This window comes from Amyelois transitella, chromosome 10 (assembly GCF_032362555.1).
Source record: "Amyelois transitella isolate CPQ chromosome 10, ilAmyTran1.1, whole genome shotgun sequence".
Taxonomy (NCBI): Eukaryota; Metazoa; Arthropoda; class Insecta; order Lepidoptera; family Pyralidae; genus Amyelois; species Amyelois transitella.
The window spans coordinates 1,417,725-1,435,896 of record NC_083513.1 but is presented as its reverse complement, the minus strand read 5'-3'; the positions used below and the strand labels follow the sequence as shown (position 1 = coordinate 1,435,896).

The following is an 18,172-nucleotide window of genomic DNA, read 5'->3' as shown; positions in this document are numbered from 1 at the left end:
TAAGTTAGTTTAACGGTGTGCCGAGAGAAAGCAAGTCTTTTCCTGCATCTAAAACTTCTGTATTATTTAATTATCTATTATATTATATCAATCAATGTTTTGTGTAAAAAAGTGAAGTGATATAATCGCAATGAAGATAGATTTGGATTACATTGAAACAGATTTGGAAGAGGCTTTGGATTTAGCTGGTAAGGTTATACGGGCAACGTGCGATTCCCGCCATTTTTAGAATAAGTCCGTGTAGGTGCTGTGAATGTCTTAAGAGGCCAGGACACATCGATTATGGTGACCCACGCGGTTTTTGCACTTGTTGACAATTCCATAAGTGATTTTTTTAAAATTTGGTGATAAATCTAACTAAGATAACGTGTCCAAGCTCCAAGTCGAGAGCACCTTTTTATTTTTTACCATTTTACACCGATATGTGTAATTGCTATATAAATATGCACAGGCTCTGATAAGTAAAACTTGAATACGACCACTCCATCTTTGCCACGGATATCGTAATAGGTGATTAAGGAAATGCGCATTAGATAAACAAAACATAGTGTGTACTAGCTGCACATACTCTTCTTACGCAGATGTCAATCAAGCGTGGGCATAATCTTGGAACTTTTTTACGGGCCATTATTTGAATCTCAATTTCAAAATGAATTCATCCAGTTGAATGTGACCTAAGAATCTTTGTGAGACTGTTTTTCTGTCTACCCCACAAAGGATACATGATGTTTTAAGTACTTTCATCTGCATCATGGTTCATGCTGTTTTCATTAAGTATGTTCGGCAATGCTGGAGATTGTCGGCACTGCCTTATCTCACATTGATACCTCGATTCTTGTTAATGCCATTAAAATCTTTTCGAACGTTTTCGTCTGTGCCGTGTGGTTTTTGCAATATAAGAGAGTTTAGGAGATAGCGGGCACTTTGATTATTAATTCTCCAAATTTTCATAGGTACATGCGTCAAAAAAGTGCTTCCTATGATTAGTTTTTGGCGCAGCGACTGTGCAGTTTCGATGCGATGCGGTGGCAATGCATTCGCCACTTTCACCATTTATTTACTAACTTTAACGCGAGAATTTAGCGCCATCTACAAAATAATACAGGTTTTTACTATAGTTATTATTGGGATGAAAAGTACCCTATGTCCCTCTTCAGATTGTCATTTATTCGTACGAAAATTCGCTCAGCAGATAACTCAAAATAAAAAAAAAACAAAATTCAAAATTTTTATTCATTAATAGGATACTTCATATCGCTTAATAATTGTCAAATCTTGTTAAAGAAGCGGTAACTCGTTAAAGAATGACAAAAAAAAAAACAAACAGATAAACTTACTTTCGCATTAATATTAGCTGGGATTAGGATGAGATTATTATTTCAACAATCATTTCTTAACGTATACATATGTGTGCAATTGCTTTATAAATGTTATGTGTGCAATTGCTTTATAAATGACCTCAGGTTTCTGGCAAGTAACAGGTGTACCTACCACTGCATGAGAATGCAGTAGCCATGCTGGAGAATTCGACGTCCGGTAAAAATGCTCCAGTGTAGTTCTTTCCGCTGCTACTTCTACACATGCGCTTTGGAGTAATAGTAGTATACCTTGTATCCAATTTTGAAAATAAATCTATTCTATTCTATTGCCGGCACTGCCCTGGTCTTGTCGGCAGCCGCCTGCAATAATAAACTGCCTGTCACTATTAAAGTAATATTGACTTCGGTTCTTAATATTTTTGAACCTGTTGGATCTGACTTCCCAAAAAGAGGTGAAGACTTGATATATTTTGGTGTGTCTCCGAGCCGTCCGGAACAATGAAATAAAACTTTAAATACTGCACTGCGTTTATTGTGACCGAAAAATATTATAAAACAATTTTATAATGTGGAAAGACGTACTCTTACGTGGAAGAGGTAAAAAGGAAGGAAGAGTCCTTTCTTTAATGTTGCCAGCCTGTGTGTTCAGGCGCATGAACAAACATACATACATACATATGGTCACGTCTATATCCCTTGCGGGGTAGACAGAGCCAACAGTCTTGAAAAGACTGAATGGCCACGTTCAGCTATTGGGCTTAACGATAGAATTGTGATTCAAATAGTGACAGGTTGCTAGCCCATCGCCTAAAAAAGAATCCCAAATTTGTAAGCCTATCCCTTAGTCGCCTTTCACGACATCTATGGGAAAAAGATGGAGTGGAGAGTGGGAAAAAGATGGAGTATTCTTTTTTGTATTGGTGCCGGGAACCACACGGCACTTAGTAAATCCTATTATTCCTGGCAAAAGAGTAATCCTATTATTTATGGATACATCACATATTTGTTTAATTTTCATCAGGTTCTGGCAAGTACCAGGTGTTCCACTGCGCTCTCATGCTGTTCTCATTATGCTCGGCAATGCTGGAGATTGTCGGCACTGCCTTCGTCTTGCCGGCAGCCGCCTGCGATCTTGACCTGCCTGACACTATTAAGGGGATAATGACTTCGGTTCCTAACATAGGTAAGATTGGGTTTGACGGCCTCTGTGGCGCAGCGGTAGTACGCTTGTGTGTGACACCGGAGGTTCCAGGTTCGAATCCCGGCCAGGGTGTGATGAGAAAAAGATCTTTTCTGATTGTCCTGGGGTCTTGGATGTTTATCTATATAAGTATTTATTATAAATTATAGTATTGTAGCGGAAGCCATGATTCGGCTCGACCGCCACCAAAGGGAAGATCTCCCGCCAAGCTAGGTGTTATGATTGAAGAACCGCGCGACAGACGATTTTGTGTCGGAGGTTTTATATATGCTCTTATCCGTTAAATCTTTGCTTGCGCGATTTAGGTTTTTCACTGTTTTTGACTGATAGCGTCGCGTGACTTTATTTTTATTGTTGTAACATGTGGCGTTATAGATGTCGCCACAGTATCGTTGAGTTAGTACCTATCTCGTAACACAAGTCTCGAACTAACTACGAGGCTAACTCGATCTGTGTAATTTGTCGCGTATATGTTTATTTATTTATTTAAGATTGATTAACATGTTAGTCAGTGTAAGTGCGTATTAGGAGTACCCAATATCGTCGAATATGCATGAAAAATGTAAAACAATAAAATGTAAACAGTAAATTCTGTTTAGTGCCGTGTGGTTCCCGGCACCAACACAAAAAAGAATAGAACTACTCCATCTCTTTCCCATGGATGTCGTAAAAGGCGACTAAGGAATAGGCTTACAAACTTGGGATTCTTTTTTTAGGCGATGGGCTAGCAACCTGTCACTATTTGAATCTCAATTCTATCATTAAGCGAAATAGCTGAACCTGGCTGGCCATTCAGTCTATTCAAGACTGTTGGCTCTGTCTACCCCGCAAGGGATATAGACGTGACCATATGTATGAAATTCTGTTTCACAGGCATTATACTGACAGCTCCGATGTGGGGGCGCGCAGCTGACACCCTGGGTCGGAAGCCAGTGCTGCAGTTCTCCTCGGCTATGGCCGGCACCATCTGTCTGCTGGCCGCCTTCATGCCCAACTTGTCCAGCTTCGCGATTTGCAAGTTCGCGGGTTCACTTTTGTAAGTCTACTAAAATCGTAAGACAAAATTTACTTTTTCAGACTGACCCGCCGCCTTATTCACGAACGTTGATAATACATACATGCATATAGGTAATATGCCGTGTGGTATCTGGCACTTTAGAATAGAACCACTCCATATCTGTCCATGGATATCGTGAAAGGCGACTAAAGGATAGACTAATAAACTTGGCATTCTTCTTTTAGGCGATGAGCTAGCAACCTGCCACTATTTGAATCACAATTCTATAATTAAGCCAAAAAGCTGAACGTGGCCTATCAGTCTTTTCAAGGCTGTTGACTCTGTCTACCCCGCAAGGGATATAGACGTGATTACAAGTATGTATGTTAATTTTATCTACTTTCCAGCCTGGCTTGCCCTTCGTCGCTGGGTTGGGCATACGCCGGAGAGCTCATTCCTCGAGGGAGACGGGACACCGTGGTACTCATCTGTAATGGGCTGCTCATGATGTCTTCTACTTTCAGCCCTAGTAAGTACTGGTTATCCATAAATCACCCAGTCCATGGTCGAGGGCGTGCCGCGAACTCTTCTTCAGATAGTTCAGAAAGCAACCGGGACTATAGCCAGAGAGAAGATCCTTAAATCGCGTCTACTAAACACAACAATAATTTTTCAATTCGATTTAGTTCCTGAGATTAGCGCGTTCAAACAAACAAACACTTCCGCTTTATAATATTAATATAGATAGTCGGTTATTTCTTGTGAATTTTAAGATGTTATTTTCTGTTGTTCTTTACTCTACCACGACATCCACAAGGAAATTACTTTTATACCCTCTCAGAAACCATAAATTAAGACAATATTAAAAACATTTCAGTTATCGCCTGGGCAGTTCTATCAAACGATTTCCGATACGACCTTGGATCGCTGACGCTCCGTCCATGGCGGGTTCTCACCATAGCGTACGCGGTACCTCTCATCCTGACTGCAGCCTGGACTGCGCGTGCGCACGAGAGCCCCAAGTTCCTAATGGCGAAGGGCAGGAGGAGACAGGCTTTGGAAGTGTTGAGGAAGATATATGCTGTAAACACGGGGCTGTCTTGGAAAAATTATTGTGTAAGTAGGACCATATAATGTTACAAAAACCATCATTATTTCTTGTAAATCTCGTATCATAAGAAGGAAGGTGATAACATAAGGTTCAGATTCTTTATGTCTCTCTTCAGCATTGGAAGCAATTTATTACTTTTTAATTAAAGCTACATGAAATGTGCATGGTTTCCACAAAACGTTTAAATTACCATAAATTTGTTACAATAAATATGAAAAATTCCGTGTGGATCCCGGCACCAACATAAAAAGAATAGGACCACACAATCTCATTTCCCGCGGATGTCGTAAGAGGCGACTAAGGGATAGGCTTTTAAACTTATTTTTATTTTAGGCGATGGGCTAGCAACCTGTCACTATTTGAATCTCAATTCTATCATAAAGCAGCAGCAGTAAACAGCTGAACGTGGCCTGTCAGTCTCTTCAGGACTCTTGGCCTTGTCTACCCCGCAAGGGATATAGACGTGACTATATGTATGTATTGTATAAATATGAAAACCAATTTATGACAGTATTCGTATACGTTCCTATAATTTATTTGAATGCGTTATGATTTTACCCAGGTAACATCACTGAGGAACGAAGATAAAGGCGTACTACAGCTGGTAGACGGGTTAAGGTCCCTTGAACCTAAAAAACACACTTACACAGAGTTCCTAAAGCCTCCGCACTTCAAATGGCTTGCTATTTGCGGTTTTCTTATGTTCGGAGCGTTTTCATTGTAAGTCCTTTTTCCGTTTATGTTAATGGGAAGATTGACAAATACACAAAGCCATGTTTATTGCACGAAAAACTATCGCTGTTACGCTTTTTATTATGACTTGAAACGGGACAGCGATAGTTTTCGCGCGATGACTATACTAACCATATTGCCCTTTACCGACTTGTGAACCTCAATAAATCACTGAAGACTGCTCTATGAGTTTATTTTTATGAATAAGGTTTCGTATCCCGTTGACTAGATAAGTATGATAATATGGCTTTCTATTTAAAAAAAAACTTTTGTCTATTGGAAATGTGAGATTTTACTGTTATTTTGGGTTAAAAAAATGTACCAAAACCATCTATTCCAAATGAGGTGTACTTAATGAATGAACATTACATAATATTGTATATTTTATTGACGCTTCCTTACGATTATTCTCGGATTCATGGGTTGAATAGTTTCCATTTTGAGTCTGTCACTCAAAATGGCGTCAATGAGTCCAGTGCACATCAGATTATATCGTCATCATTTTGCCAATAATCTTTTCAACTAAAATATTTAGTTAGGTATGTCTATCATTATTTTATGTTTATAATTATTTTTAAAGAAACAATGTAAACTTCCAGGTTGAATGGCTTGTTCCTGTTCGCAGCGGACACCATCAATAGGGTCATGACGGACTCTGACCAAGAAGGCGCCATCTGCCTCACCATGAACCAACCTGGCAATACGGTAAATAACTATTGTTCTGTCTGTAAAAATATTAATGTAGTGAGTCTTCTCATGCACATTGTGGAGGTCACGAGTTCAGGCACATCTCGTCCAAAAAAAAGAAAACTTGGGGTTCTTCTTTATTTTATTCTTTCTATTAGGCGATGGGCTAGCAACCTGTCACACGTGGCCTTACAGTCTTTTTGTTGACTCAATTCAAATCGTAAGGCATAAATAAGTGTTGACATTGCAAGTGACTACTGTTGTCTATAGCTTACATACATACATATGGTCACGTCTATATCCCTTGCGGGGTAGACAGAGTCAACAGTCTTGAAAAGACTGAAAAGACTGGCCACGTTCAGCTATTTGGCTTAATGATAGAATTGAGATTCAAATAGTGACAGGTTGCTAGCCCATCGCCTAAAAGAAGAAACCCAAGTTATTAAGCCTATCCCTTAGTCGCCTTTTACGACATCCATGGGAAAGAGATGGAGTGGTCCTATTCTTTTTGTATTAGTGCCGGGAACCTATAGCTTAGTGGTGCTGATCATCAGCAGGTACCATAAGCAAGAAAAAGTAGCTCACTGTTTTTTTTTTCCAGACAAACACATGCATAGACAAGATATCACACGAGGCTTTCATGGTCATGTTGGTGACGACCGTTGTCTATGGCGTAGTGGTGCTGACCATCAGCTTGTGTCCCATAGACAAGAGGAACCAGCTCACCGGGATGTTTGTTGTGGTCGGCGTCACTTGCCTCGTGTCAGTATTGGAGAGGAACAGGTAATGTCACAAAAAAAAATACATACCTGAGCAATACAGGGTGGTGGTGATAGACTATACCCATGCTTCTGAGCCGTTTGAGCCTATTTTTATTTAAATTAAACGTCATCATTTTCACATTAAAAAAACCCTCAAAAACTACGTCACACGCTTTATTAAAGAACAATATTACAAAGAGAAATTAAAACTAAACATGTAAATAAATGTCTGAAAAATAAATTATTTTTCTAGTATCAAGATCAAGTACAGTACAGAGTTGTCGAGATCGCTCAGCTGAATGAATTGTGTTGTTGACCTCTGAATCTTACGCGTCGCTTTTCCGCCGGCCGGGGTGATATGACGTATTTAGGATCATGGATTTTGATTCTTTTATTTTTTTTCGTACTTTCTGAAATATGAACCGATATTTTTCTTTTAAAGTTTTCAAATATCCTTTAGATGAGTACACTTAACAGTTAAATTTATGCAGTTGAATTAAAAGTCACCCTGTATAAATGGTCTTCCTGGGTTATTCCCGGGTTCGACGTCTCTTAACCCAATCTAGATTGGATGTGCCAGTGAAAGTACAAGTCATGTCATAAAAGACCATTCCGTAGTCGCCTTTTATGACATGACTTTTACTTTCATTCAGCCCATTCCGAATGGGCTTTATATTCTTGGGATTCTTCTTGTGGGGATGGGCTAGCAACCTGTCACTATTTGCATCTCGATTCCGTCATGAAGCCATACGGCTGAACGTGATATTTCAGTATTATCAAGACTGTCATTTCTATCTTCTCCGCGGGGGATATAGACATGCCTATATGATGTTATGTTGTTGATGTTGAGTTTAATACGATGACGATTAAGTCTATCTCTTGCAGCTTCAATATTCCAATAAGGTGTTTCATACATACATACATATGGTCACGTTTATATCCCTTGCGGGGTAGACAGAGCCAACAGTCCCGAAAAGACTGAACGGTCACGTTCAACTATTTGGCTTAATGATAGAATTGAGATTCAAATAGTGACAGGTTGCAACCCATTGCCTAAAAAAGAATCCCAAGTTTGTGAGCCTATCCCTTAGTCGCCTTTTACGACACCCATGGGAAAGAGATGGAGTGGTCCTATTCTTTTTTTGTATAGGTGCCGGGAACCACACGGCACTAAAGTAAAGCAATAAGGTTGTTATCTGTTTATATTCTAAAAAACGTGGCCTTTGTTTAGGATGGTGGCAGGAGTGGCGATGTCTGGTCTGCAATTAACATCCCTGGGGATCGGCCCGCTCACTGCGTACACGATACATTTGTTCCCGACAAGATTGAGGTTAGTATCTTCAGTGTTCTTATCACTGAATGAATAACTATGTTACACAAAATTACTTATAAACTTGCAGTGTCTCTCCTGATTTTCTTCTTAATCTCTTTGTTAGTGCCCAACTATGAATTACCATATTATTAGATCATACATCTATACTAATGTTATAAAGCTGAAGAGTTTGTTTGTTTGAACGCGCTTATTTATTATCTCAGTACTACCTACTGGTTCGAAATGAAAAATTATTTTTGTGTTGTATTTTATCGAAGAAGGCTATATAACATCACGCTGCAACTATTAGGAGCGAAGAAATAATGAAAAATGTGAAAAAACGAGGAAAATTATTCACCCTTGAGGGCTTCAATGATGCCCAAAACAACTATTCCACGCGGACGAAGTCGCGGGCACAGCTAGTAATTAATATTATCTTAAAGTTATCTAATGCTTTATGTTTACGACCTGTCATTATCTTAAACTCAATTCTAGTATTAGGCTAAGCATGACCTTTAGAGACTTAGGTATCCATATTTTTGGCTCTGTATACCCCGTAAGGGAAGACTTGACATAATATATGTATATTATTCCGATTCCCTAAGTGAGTAAGCTTACTCTGTTTTTAAAATATGTTAACAAAAAAGAATAATGACTTGAGCGCCCGCGCATCTCCCAATTTGAAATTGAATTGAAATTATTTCAAAATAATTCAAATATTTTATAACGTGAATTCTTTTGCCAACAGGGGCACAGCCGTGGGTGCAGTGCTAATGTTCGGCCGACTGGGCTCTGTGGTGGGAGCCAACGCGGCCGGGTACCTCCTAGCTGTGGCCTGCACATCAACCTTCTATGGTTTCAGCGTATTACTGTTTGGTAGGTTCATATTTTCTGACTTGTAATCCTAAAAACTCTCTCTCTCTGTTTCACCTTCCACCATACCAGTCTAGAAAAAAAAGAAAAATAGTTTATTTGAACTCAGAACAAAACAGGTTTGAATTTGATAAACCGGGCCTGAGATCCACTCAATGCGTGTTACATTCCGAAAAACTACATGACTTTAATGTGGTCAGGACCGTTATGTAAATCTTCATTGATTCTCTATTGAGCCTCAAAGGTACAATGCTATAGTAGCATTTTCTACCAGTCAACTTTTAGAAAAAAGCAATCTGATAAATAATCCGGTGTCAGTTTAAAATTTACTTACATGCATTTTATTCAAAAGATCAATTAATTATGTACAGTTTAAAATTGCATCTCAAGTGGAAGCGAAATAATAATGGCGTTTTAAATCCAAAAGCAAAATAACTACATATTATAAAAGATCATTGGATCTTGTTGCTAAGACTAATTAATTAGGTATAATTACTTACCAAAAATCTTTGTCTTCAACCTCCCAGTATTGCGCGATAACCTCTTACAAACGATCAAAACAACACTTGCAAATATTTATATTATTATGTAGAACCCAATGCGTCATTGTATCAATATTTTGATCGCAATAAATAGTGATTATTCTATCATAATGTGTGCTCTCTCTCCCGTCGTCAGCTGCATATAATGTGTGCATGGCTTTATCACGTTCAGCAGCTAAGATATACATGTAAACTGATAAATTATTTTAAAAATGAATACTCGCGGCTTATAAGTGGGTTTTTTTTCCATAAGGTACATAATTTGTCTAAAATAAAATAAATTAGAAGTTATACGTACTTAATCAGTTAGTAAAACGGTATTTTGGAATTTAATGCTATGTTTATTTATTTATTACACAGATAATTATAAATAATATTACTTTAGATTACTATATTAGGTACATATTAGTTATTTATCTATAAACAAGTATGTTTCTATCTATGAATTATTTATTCTGTAACGTTTTTAATTCTCACTTACAGCCAGAATTGTTATTTATTACTTTTATTACAAAGATTAATTGCTTTAACTTATTTACAAAGTGTAAAAAATTAGAGGTAAGTGCTATCAACACGTGGTCATGTCACGTTTTGTTCAACGAAACTGATAACTCTTGCATCACTATAAAATTGTCAGGGCAATATACTAAGTCAATATAAATGCAAAAAATGCCACGCATTTTCTAATTTAAATAGTTTAAAAATTCTACTAAATCCGTTGCCCAGAAAGGTCATTTAATTCCATAGAATTACTAATGTGGCACACTTTTTTATTTTATTGTTAAGGGTCGTCCGCCGTGATTCCCTAGATTATATTGTAAGTAATGCTTTTGTTCGGAATATTATAGAGTGATTATAAAGTTCGTTTCCCAACACTGGTCTTCTGCCGGCAACGTAGAGAATCTGTAGCATGCCACAACAAACGGTTTGCAATAAAAATTATGTCTACGGAAAAATAACAATTTTCTCCGTTTTTATAATGTAATTAGAATAATATACAAATAATTTTACGTAATTATATTGTTGATATTGTCTTCGCCTACCTAACATTTACTTATAAAACTCACGCGTTTTTATAAGTAAATGTATGCATTGTCCCTGGAAAAGTCATGAAAATCTTATTTATTTATTAAGTAAAGTTTTCCTGCTCAACCAGAATCTATGTAGACGCCTAACTTTTTGGACGGTTGCATCCTCATCACTTTGGAGAAGAACCCGGGGTAAGTCTTTGACCATAGATCCTGGATAAAAACTGGGTAAAAACCTGACTCACCCAGAGTCAGGTTTTTACACGAAGATACTCCCCCCCATCTGACCTCCGCTACCTTTTGCAGGTAAACCTTAACCCGAATTGGATAGATAGATCATGGTTACCACATCCAGTTGCTTGAATGTGTAGGTTTCCTCACGATGTTTTCGCCCACCGTAAAAGCATCGGTTAGTATTTAATCTAATGTACGGTCGCGTTCATAATTGCAGTCATAGTTCGCAAAACTTTATAGCTTGCAGTCACCGCTGTCACTCACACATTCACACAAATAACACAATAAACAACAAGCGGTTAAGCGTTGGGTAACGCGCCATCAAGAAGAGGGTAGTGTAAAAAGTCGACCGCTCAGCGACCGTCGTCCGCTAATCAACACAGCGACACGCCACACAGCGAAGATCCATGGTGGAACAGTACGAAAATAATGGCTTCATACCGACCAGAACATTTGCGGAACAGTTCGACACATCAGTGGTTACTGTTCGTCGAGTTTGCACCGTGAGGGACTATTCCACAGACAGCCAGCAAGAAAGCCGTATTTATCCGAAATAAATAAGCAAAAACATTTAGAATTTGCTCGGCAGTATTTGGATTTTGACTGGAACACGGCGATATTTACGGACAAAAAGTTCGTTTACGTCATCGCAACACGGTAGGCTTCATTTATGGCGAAGAAATGCAACTCGGTATGAAGAAAAAAATATTGTGCCAAATATGGAGTCTGGACGCATATCTGTAAATATGTGGGGCTGGATGAGTGCTGCTGGACCTGGGGAACAGGTGTAGATAGCAGGATGCGCTACAGCTGCTCATTATGTGCAAGTGCTGCAAGAAACCATGTTACCAACTGTGCGGTGTATTTATCCGATTGATGATATGCAATATCATTTGTGCAAGAAAACTACCCTGTGTATCGAGTCCATATAGTGCGTGAAAGGTTCTGCCAGTTTATATTAAAACTACTACTTAGATAGTATTTTAAGGACAGCTTCAATATCTTTTCTTTATGAAAACGAATAATTAAGCTGTAACCTTAATAACAGGAGATAGGTAAATTAGTGTAATATGCTGTATGTATACCTTTATATAATCATCAATATGTAAACAAAACTATAGGTAAACTGTTTCAATAAAATTTACTAATTTTAATTATTGAGTGTTTTATTTTGCTCCCTCTTGTTTAATATTTCTTACTGATTTCCGTGTTTGAAGACACGGGTATCGTAATTCTTAGATATCAGTCAGTTAGTTAGTCAGTCAGTTACTTAGTTCAAATGGCACCTTGAAACATTAAAAATTGTCAGTAACAATATATATTTTTTTTAATAGACAGAAATTCCTTGAATAACTTCGGAATCCGCTAGTAACTAGAACAAGCGAGTGTGAGCAAGCGAGATTATCTAGTATATCTTAGATCTCACTTGCACAAACGAAGTAATAAAATTGCTACCCAATAACTTTCTAAGGAACCACTACCTATGTTAGGGTCGTGTGCAGACAAACTTTCAACTTTATTGAAATGACATAAGTCTGGCAGTCGCAGGCTTCCCTCTATAGGCAAATCTTATGCAAATAATGAGAGACGACGATATCTCGATCGACAATTATCGGGCCCAGTTCGGACATCGTTGATAACCGTCTCTTTCTGTTTTGTTATGTTATATGTCATAGAATAATAAACTGTTTTACTTAGTAATCATTGGTATTAAAGACCGTATTCATTTGAAGGAATATTTATTCTTTTTAAATATGCATGTGTGTGTGTATCTAGTGGAACCACAGTGCACGCTATTTTAACCCGTAAGAATTTTAAAACTATGACTGCAGATATGAACGCGATCGTACATAACTTCGAAAATAGTCATTAGTTTCTGACCGAGGTGGGATTTGAACCTGTGCCTTTATGCGCATCACGTATTTTAACCGGGCACCTTACCGATTCGACCACGGACGCTCTTCAACCTAGACGCAAAACTGATGCTCACTATTGAAATAGATTGTAGTAACCTGATATTTATATCTAATTCAAATAACCAACTTGTCAATCATAATAACTTTAGGGTTTCCCAACAGATACCCCGCCGGGCGATATCATATTGTTTTCAGTTATCTTTCACGTTTAATTCTAATTTAAATAAGTTTATATTACAATGCATTATAAAAAGAAATCTGTATTTTATTACATTGATATGTGTCGTATCGCAACGTGGTTATTTACGCTTCTTGTATCTTGGTTATAAAATTTAAATGTGTTTTTTTGGCAAAGCAGGATATTTCAGCGCAGTTCAACTGTTCCACCCACGGAAGATCAGCGTTGGCTGTGAAGCATATTGTTTACAGCCAGCATTATGCTGAGGGGGTACCCTTTTGGGAGCACCACCATATTTCATGTCTATTTTTGTACATATTCTTTTTTGTTTTTTTTTTGTTATGGTGTTTTACGAATAAATTCATTGAATCACTAGAGGCCGCCCGCGACTTCGTCCGCATGGAAACCCTGTTAATCCCGCGGGAACTCCGGCATAAAAAGTAGCCTATAAGTTATTGTGGGTCTGCAGCTGCCTACATACCAAATTCCTCATAATCGGTTCAGTAATTTTTGCGTGAAAGAGTAACAAACATCCATACTTATCCTGACATATTCACAAACTTTCGCATTTATAATATTAGTGGGATTAAACTGTTACAATGCCTACCATAGAAATTCCATGGAGCCTAATGCATTTATTATTAAAAAAAAAAGTTTTAGTTTGACTGTTACTCTGATGTGTGTGTACATAGAGATTCTATGGCTTATACTGCTTTTATTATTCTTAAAAAAAAAATAACGTCATATTACAAGATACGCAACTCAAAATTCAAATTCAAAATTTTTATTAATTACTATTCTACTATATATATAGGATACTATATATCGCTTAATAATTGTCAAAACGTATGGTTTAACAACATTGGTTGACGTCAAATAAATTACTTAAAAACTAAGTTTACTGCCGCTTCCAAGGCGTCAGTGCAGAAGAAGCGGTTACAAACTGCACTGCAGCATTTTCTTCAACAACGTCAACTTCACAATATTAATTAAACTTAGAATAGAATATAAACTATGTGCTGGATCAAAATCTAATACATTTTCGCCAGCAGTAAATTTTACCCAGACCAGACCCAGAATAACATATAGGCTACTTATTATCCCGAAATACCCGCTGAATTGATTCAACGCGGGCTGAGTCGCAGGCGGCCTTTTATTAACACATAGTTTTGTTCCCAGCCTGTGCTGCATTGACCTTCTGCCTGCCGCGACCTTCTGGGACCACTCCTGATGGGTACCTGGACACGGACGGTGGTAGCTAGTAGTTCTTGAACATGTAAAGACAGATGATCTCTATTAAATATATTATAAGCTTTTAATCTAGATGTCACTTGTTTTATTTATAGTGTAATTCCATGTGGGAATTCCACACCGGGAACCGGTGTATGCCGTGTGGTTCCCGGCACCAATACAAAAAAGAATAGGACCGCTCCATCTCTTTCCCATGGATGTCGTAAAAGGCGACTAAGGGATAGGCTTACAAACTTGGGATTCTTTTTTAGGCGATGGGCTAGTAACCTATCACTATTTGAATCTCAATTCTATCATTAAGCCAAATAGCTGAACGTGGCCATTCAGTCTTTTCAAGAATGTTGGCTCTGTCTACCCCGCAAGGGATATAGACGTGACGATATGTATGTATGTATGTATATAATTTCACTTGTGCCGTGTGGTTCCCGGCGCTAATAAATAAAAAGAATGGGACTAGTCTATATTGTTCCCATGGGTGTCGTCTTTTTACCTTTGCTCTGTGGACTTATTGAATAAAATCCTGTCAACGCGGGCGCCACGCTTGGCAAAAGATGCACAGTTCCTCGACAACAGCTACTTAATTCATTATCTTATCTTACCCAAAGGCAACATGGTTCTTCATTGATGAATTTCATAATGATTATTTATCAATTTTTGTTTGGCAACAGGAAACATTTGAATTTTATTGTCATGCTTACCACTAATCCACGATAAAGATGCCTCTACAGGCTCTTTGCGTACTTTAGTAGATTTCGCTCACCTACGAAATTCTGTAAATCCTTTACAGTTTGTATTTCATGCAGATTAAATTAAAATTGCTTATTATACCAAATACTAGTGGTATTGTTGTTTCGTTGTTATATAACATGCCATCTTTTCAATTTTCCTTTTTTTATTGACGTAATATCTTTATTGCAAAGAAATTTACACAGTAACAAGAAAATAGTAAGTACAAGTAAAGAAACAAATCTCTTGCAATGGCGGACTTATCTCATGAAGATTTAATGTTTAGAAATATCTTTAACAGATATGCACAGCTTTCAATTTTCATATATTTTGTCATTACGACAGGTTATATAAAAAGAAACTTAATAAACAAAATCATTAGCACGTTATTTGAAATAAAAAAAGGAGAACAAACAGAATTTATTTCATTTGTTGCTTAATGTTGTAGGCGTAAATATATTTAAATACTTATAATTTATACATACTTTGAAACCTACTTACTTATTACCCAACGCGTAAATCTTTTAACAATACAATATCTCAGGAACTACTGGTTCGAATTGAAAAATTCTTTTTGTGTTAAATAGACCATTTATCGAGGAAGGCTTTAGGCTATATAACATCACGCTGTTACTTTTAGGAGCGAAGAAATAATGGAAAATGTGAAAAAAAAACGGAGTAAATTATTCATCCCTAAGGGCTTCAATGATGTCCAAAATAACTATTCCACGCGGACGAAGTCGCGGGCACAGCTACTAAATCACGCGTCTTTTGAGTGGCAGGCGAAAAATATTCTTTTTGTATTTTAATTTTAATTATTATTGATTAAATAAGTGCTTAATAATGCAACTAAGGACAGGGCGGATGGTGTTACTGACCCGGGTGTGATAATGAACAGGGTGTACTAGACCAATCGGCTTTAAAAAATGATAAACAGCTGAAAAGAAGATAAAAGGATAACACATTAATCCCCTTAGAACTTTTGTATGTAAAACGTGAATGTTTTGTCAACACGATAACAGGCGGGCCAAAATTATTGCACAACTGATGTAATGGAGTCATAATATTTTCATACAGTTGAAAAATCATTGATTGATAACTTATAAACACCGATAATGATTTAAGACTGGCGCTCCATCTTTATCGTTACCTGTAAATGTCGTAGGTGACGTCTGACGGCATTTACCAAATGTATTAATTATGTATTTGAAATAAATGAAAGTTTATAAGCCTATCCCTTGGTCGCCTTTTACGATATCCGTGAAGGAAAAAAAGAATAGGACCACTCTAGTCGTCCTATTCTTCTTTCTATTGGTGGCTGGGAACCACAAGGCACTTTATATTTGTAATGTGCTCCTTTATTGAACGATATTTACTTAGGTACTAGTTAGGGCTGTTAATATAAATTCTATACTAAAATAAGTATTTTTTCCCGCAGAATTACCTTGTCGCCAGCACATGCTCTCGTTTCTGCCGTGATCTCCATAATAGCAGCGTATTAACTCATCCGCCTTGGCCCTTAAACACACGTTAACTGTATCTAATGGACTACAGAATATAAGGATGTTTAATTACTTTGCTTATATACAAATAAAAAATAACTAGTGTGGTGATCGTATCCTATAAATAAGTAACGCTATCACTCGTTATATTAAACTAAGTCTAAACTGTTCGCGATAAACTCGAAAATTACTAGACGAAAAGTTAGTGGTGATTTTGTCCAAATAAGTTATAGAGTTAGGTAAGGTACTTACTGGAGTTCTTTCATTACATACATACATACATATGGTCACGTCTATATCCCTTGCGGGGTATACAGAGCCAACAAAGACTGAATGGCCACGTTCAGCTATTTAGCTTAATGATAGAATTGAGATTCAAATAGTGACAGGGAACCACACGGCATTTGAACGGGAGATAAGCCCTAGTTACCCTTAATTGACTTTGAAAATTTTCGCGAAATACTATTTTTTTGCTTCCCTACGAGTATGAATCATATCAATAATTTTTCAAGCTCAAAATTTGCCTCTGTCTCAAGTACAATACTAAGCGGGTTTTAAACCATGACTTTGATGAAGCATGTTGCTGAATTAATTCACGCATTATTAATTAACGAAAAAACAAGTTTTAACATAATGATAAAGAAAAAATATCCTCAACCACATGATAAAGATATAAATATACTTACCATCGCCATTTAAAGCGCCTACTGTAAACTCTTTTTATCACCATATAAATATATCACAATTCCATATAAACAGAGAAAAATAACAATTTTAATTTAAATAAGAAATTGCATCCGACGTTAAGTACAAAATCTTTTAATTATCTAAATAAATATCTATATAATAACATTAAAGATTGGGTGTATGTATCCTTAATAATATAATAAACGCGGATGAAAAGAGGACTTATGAGTATGATTAAATTATAGTAATTAAATATATATAGATTTAATTATGGTAGCTTTAAAATTTAATGGCAGGTATAAGAAACAGCGTAATTAGGGAATATTGTACCTAATGTGAAAGAAGATAGTAACTGGAATTGAAAATAGATAGCTGAGATGGTTTGGTCAGGTCGAGAGAAGCCAAAGCTGACGCATTTACATAAAGAGAGTCATGAATGCGGAAGTCGTTGGCAGAGATCGTAGCAAGTGGAAAGATGTCGATTCTGTCTACCCCTGCGGGAAAGAGGCGTGATTTATGTATGTATGTATTATATATGTATATACATATTTTAAATATATTTATTTCAATTTGATTGAGGGCGATGACCTTGGAATACAACTCAATCTCTTTCTCCTGGCTTTAGTCCCGGTTGCATCCTCACCTCTCTCGAGGAGCCCGGGGTATGCCTTTGACCATGCGGTAGTAGTTATAATTAGATTTAAGCGATGTGACGTCAATAAGTGATACCTTGTATTTGAAAATAATTCTGTTCATGAATAAGAGATTGGGTGAGTCAGGATTGCAAGCTCTCTTAGCTCTGCAACCTTTGCAGGTAAACCTAACCACTATTGGAATTATGGTCAATCCATCCAACAGAATACAACACAACGATTTTTTTAAAATATATTTTGTCTATTTATTTACTAATGTCAGAAACAACTGCTCGATATTTTTTTATTTGACCCTACAATTGATTTTGGGTGCCTTCTATCTATACTAATATTATAAAGCTGAAGAATTTGTTTGATTGAACGCGCTAATCTCAGGAGCTACAGGTTCGAATTGAAAAATTATTTTTGTGTTAAATAGACCATTCATCGAGGAAGGCTTTAGGCTATATAACATCACGCTGA

The 18,172-nt window shown here is 37.1% G+C and overlaps 1 protein-coding gene and 1 long non-coding RNA gene across 3 annotated transcripts; one reads left to right on the top strand and one right to left on the bottom strand.

Moving 5' to 3' along the window:
- The first annotated feature begins 67 nt into the window (after nucleotides 1-67).
- Nucleotides 68-14,214, top strand: LOC106136749 (synaptic vesicle 2-related protein). The gene is made up of 11 exons (XM_013337390.2): nucleotides 68-188; nucleotides 2,341-2,502; nucleotides 3,394-3,556; nucleotides 3,925-4,046; nucleotides 4,395-4,633; nucleotides 5,191-5,348; nucleotides 5,960-6,065; nucleotides 6,649-6,830; nucleotides 8,040-8,138; nucleotides 8,869-8,996; nucleotides 14,071-14,214. The coding sequence occupies exons 1-11, from the start codon at nucleotides 131-133 to the stop codon at nucleotides 14,151-14,153; spliced, it is 1,500 nt and encodes a 499-aa protein (XP_013192844.2). The 5' UTR covers nucleotides 68-130; the 3' UTR covers nucleotides 14,154-14,214.
- LOC132902131 (uncharacterized) lies at nucleotides 5,493-17,159 on the bottom strand. 2 transcript variants are annotated; one of them, XR_009657024.1, is made up of 6 exons: nucleotides 16,834-17,033; nucleotides 16,313-16,386; nucleotides 14,633-15,805; nucleotides 9,494-14,158; nucleotides 6,857-9,066; nucleotides 5,493-6,054 (listed from the first exon to the last, which is right to left on the bottom strand). It is a non-coding gene; the product is annotated as an uncharacterized LOC132902131 (long non-coding RNA). The 2 variants fall into 2 exon arrangements; XR_009657023.1 differs by lacking the exons at nucleotides 14,633-15,805; nucleotides 16,834-17,033 and adding an exon at nucleotides 17,057-17,159 and having other exon boundaries at nucleotides 5,734-6,054.
- Between the last annotated feature and the right edge of the window lie 1,013 nt (nucleotides 17,160-18,172).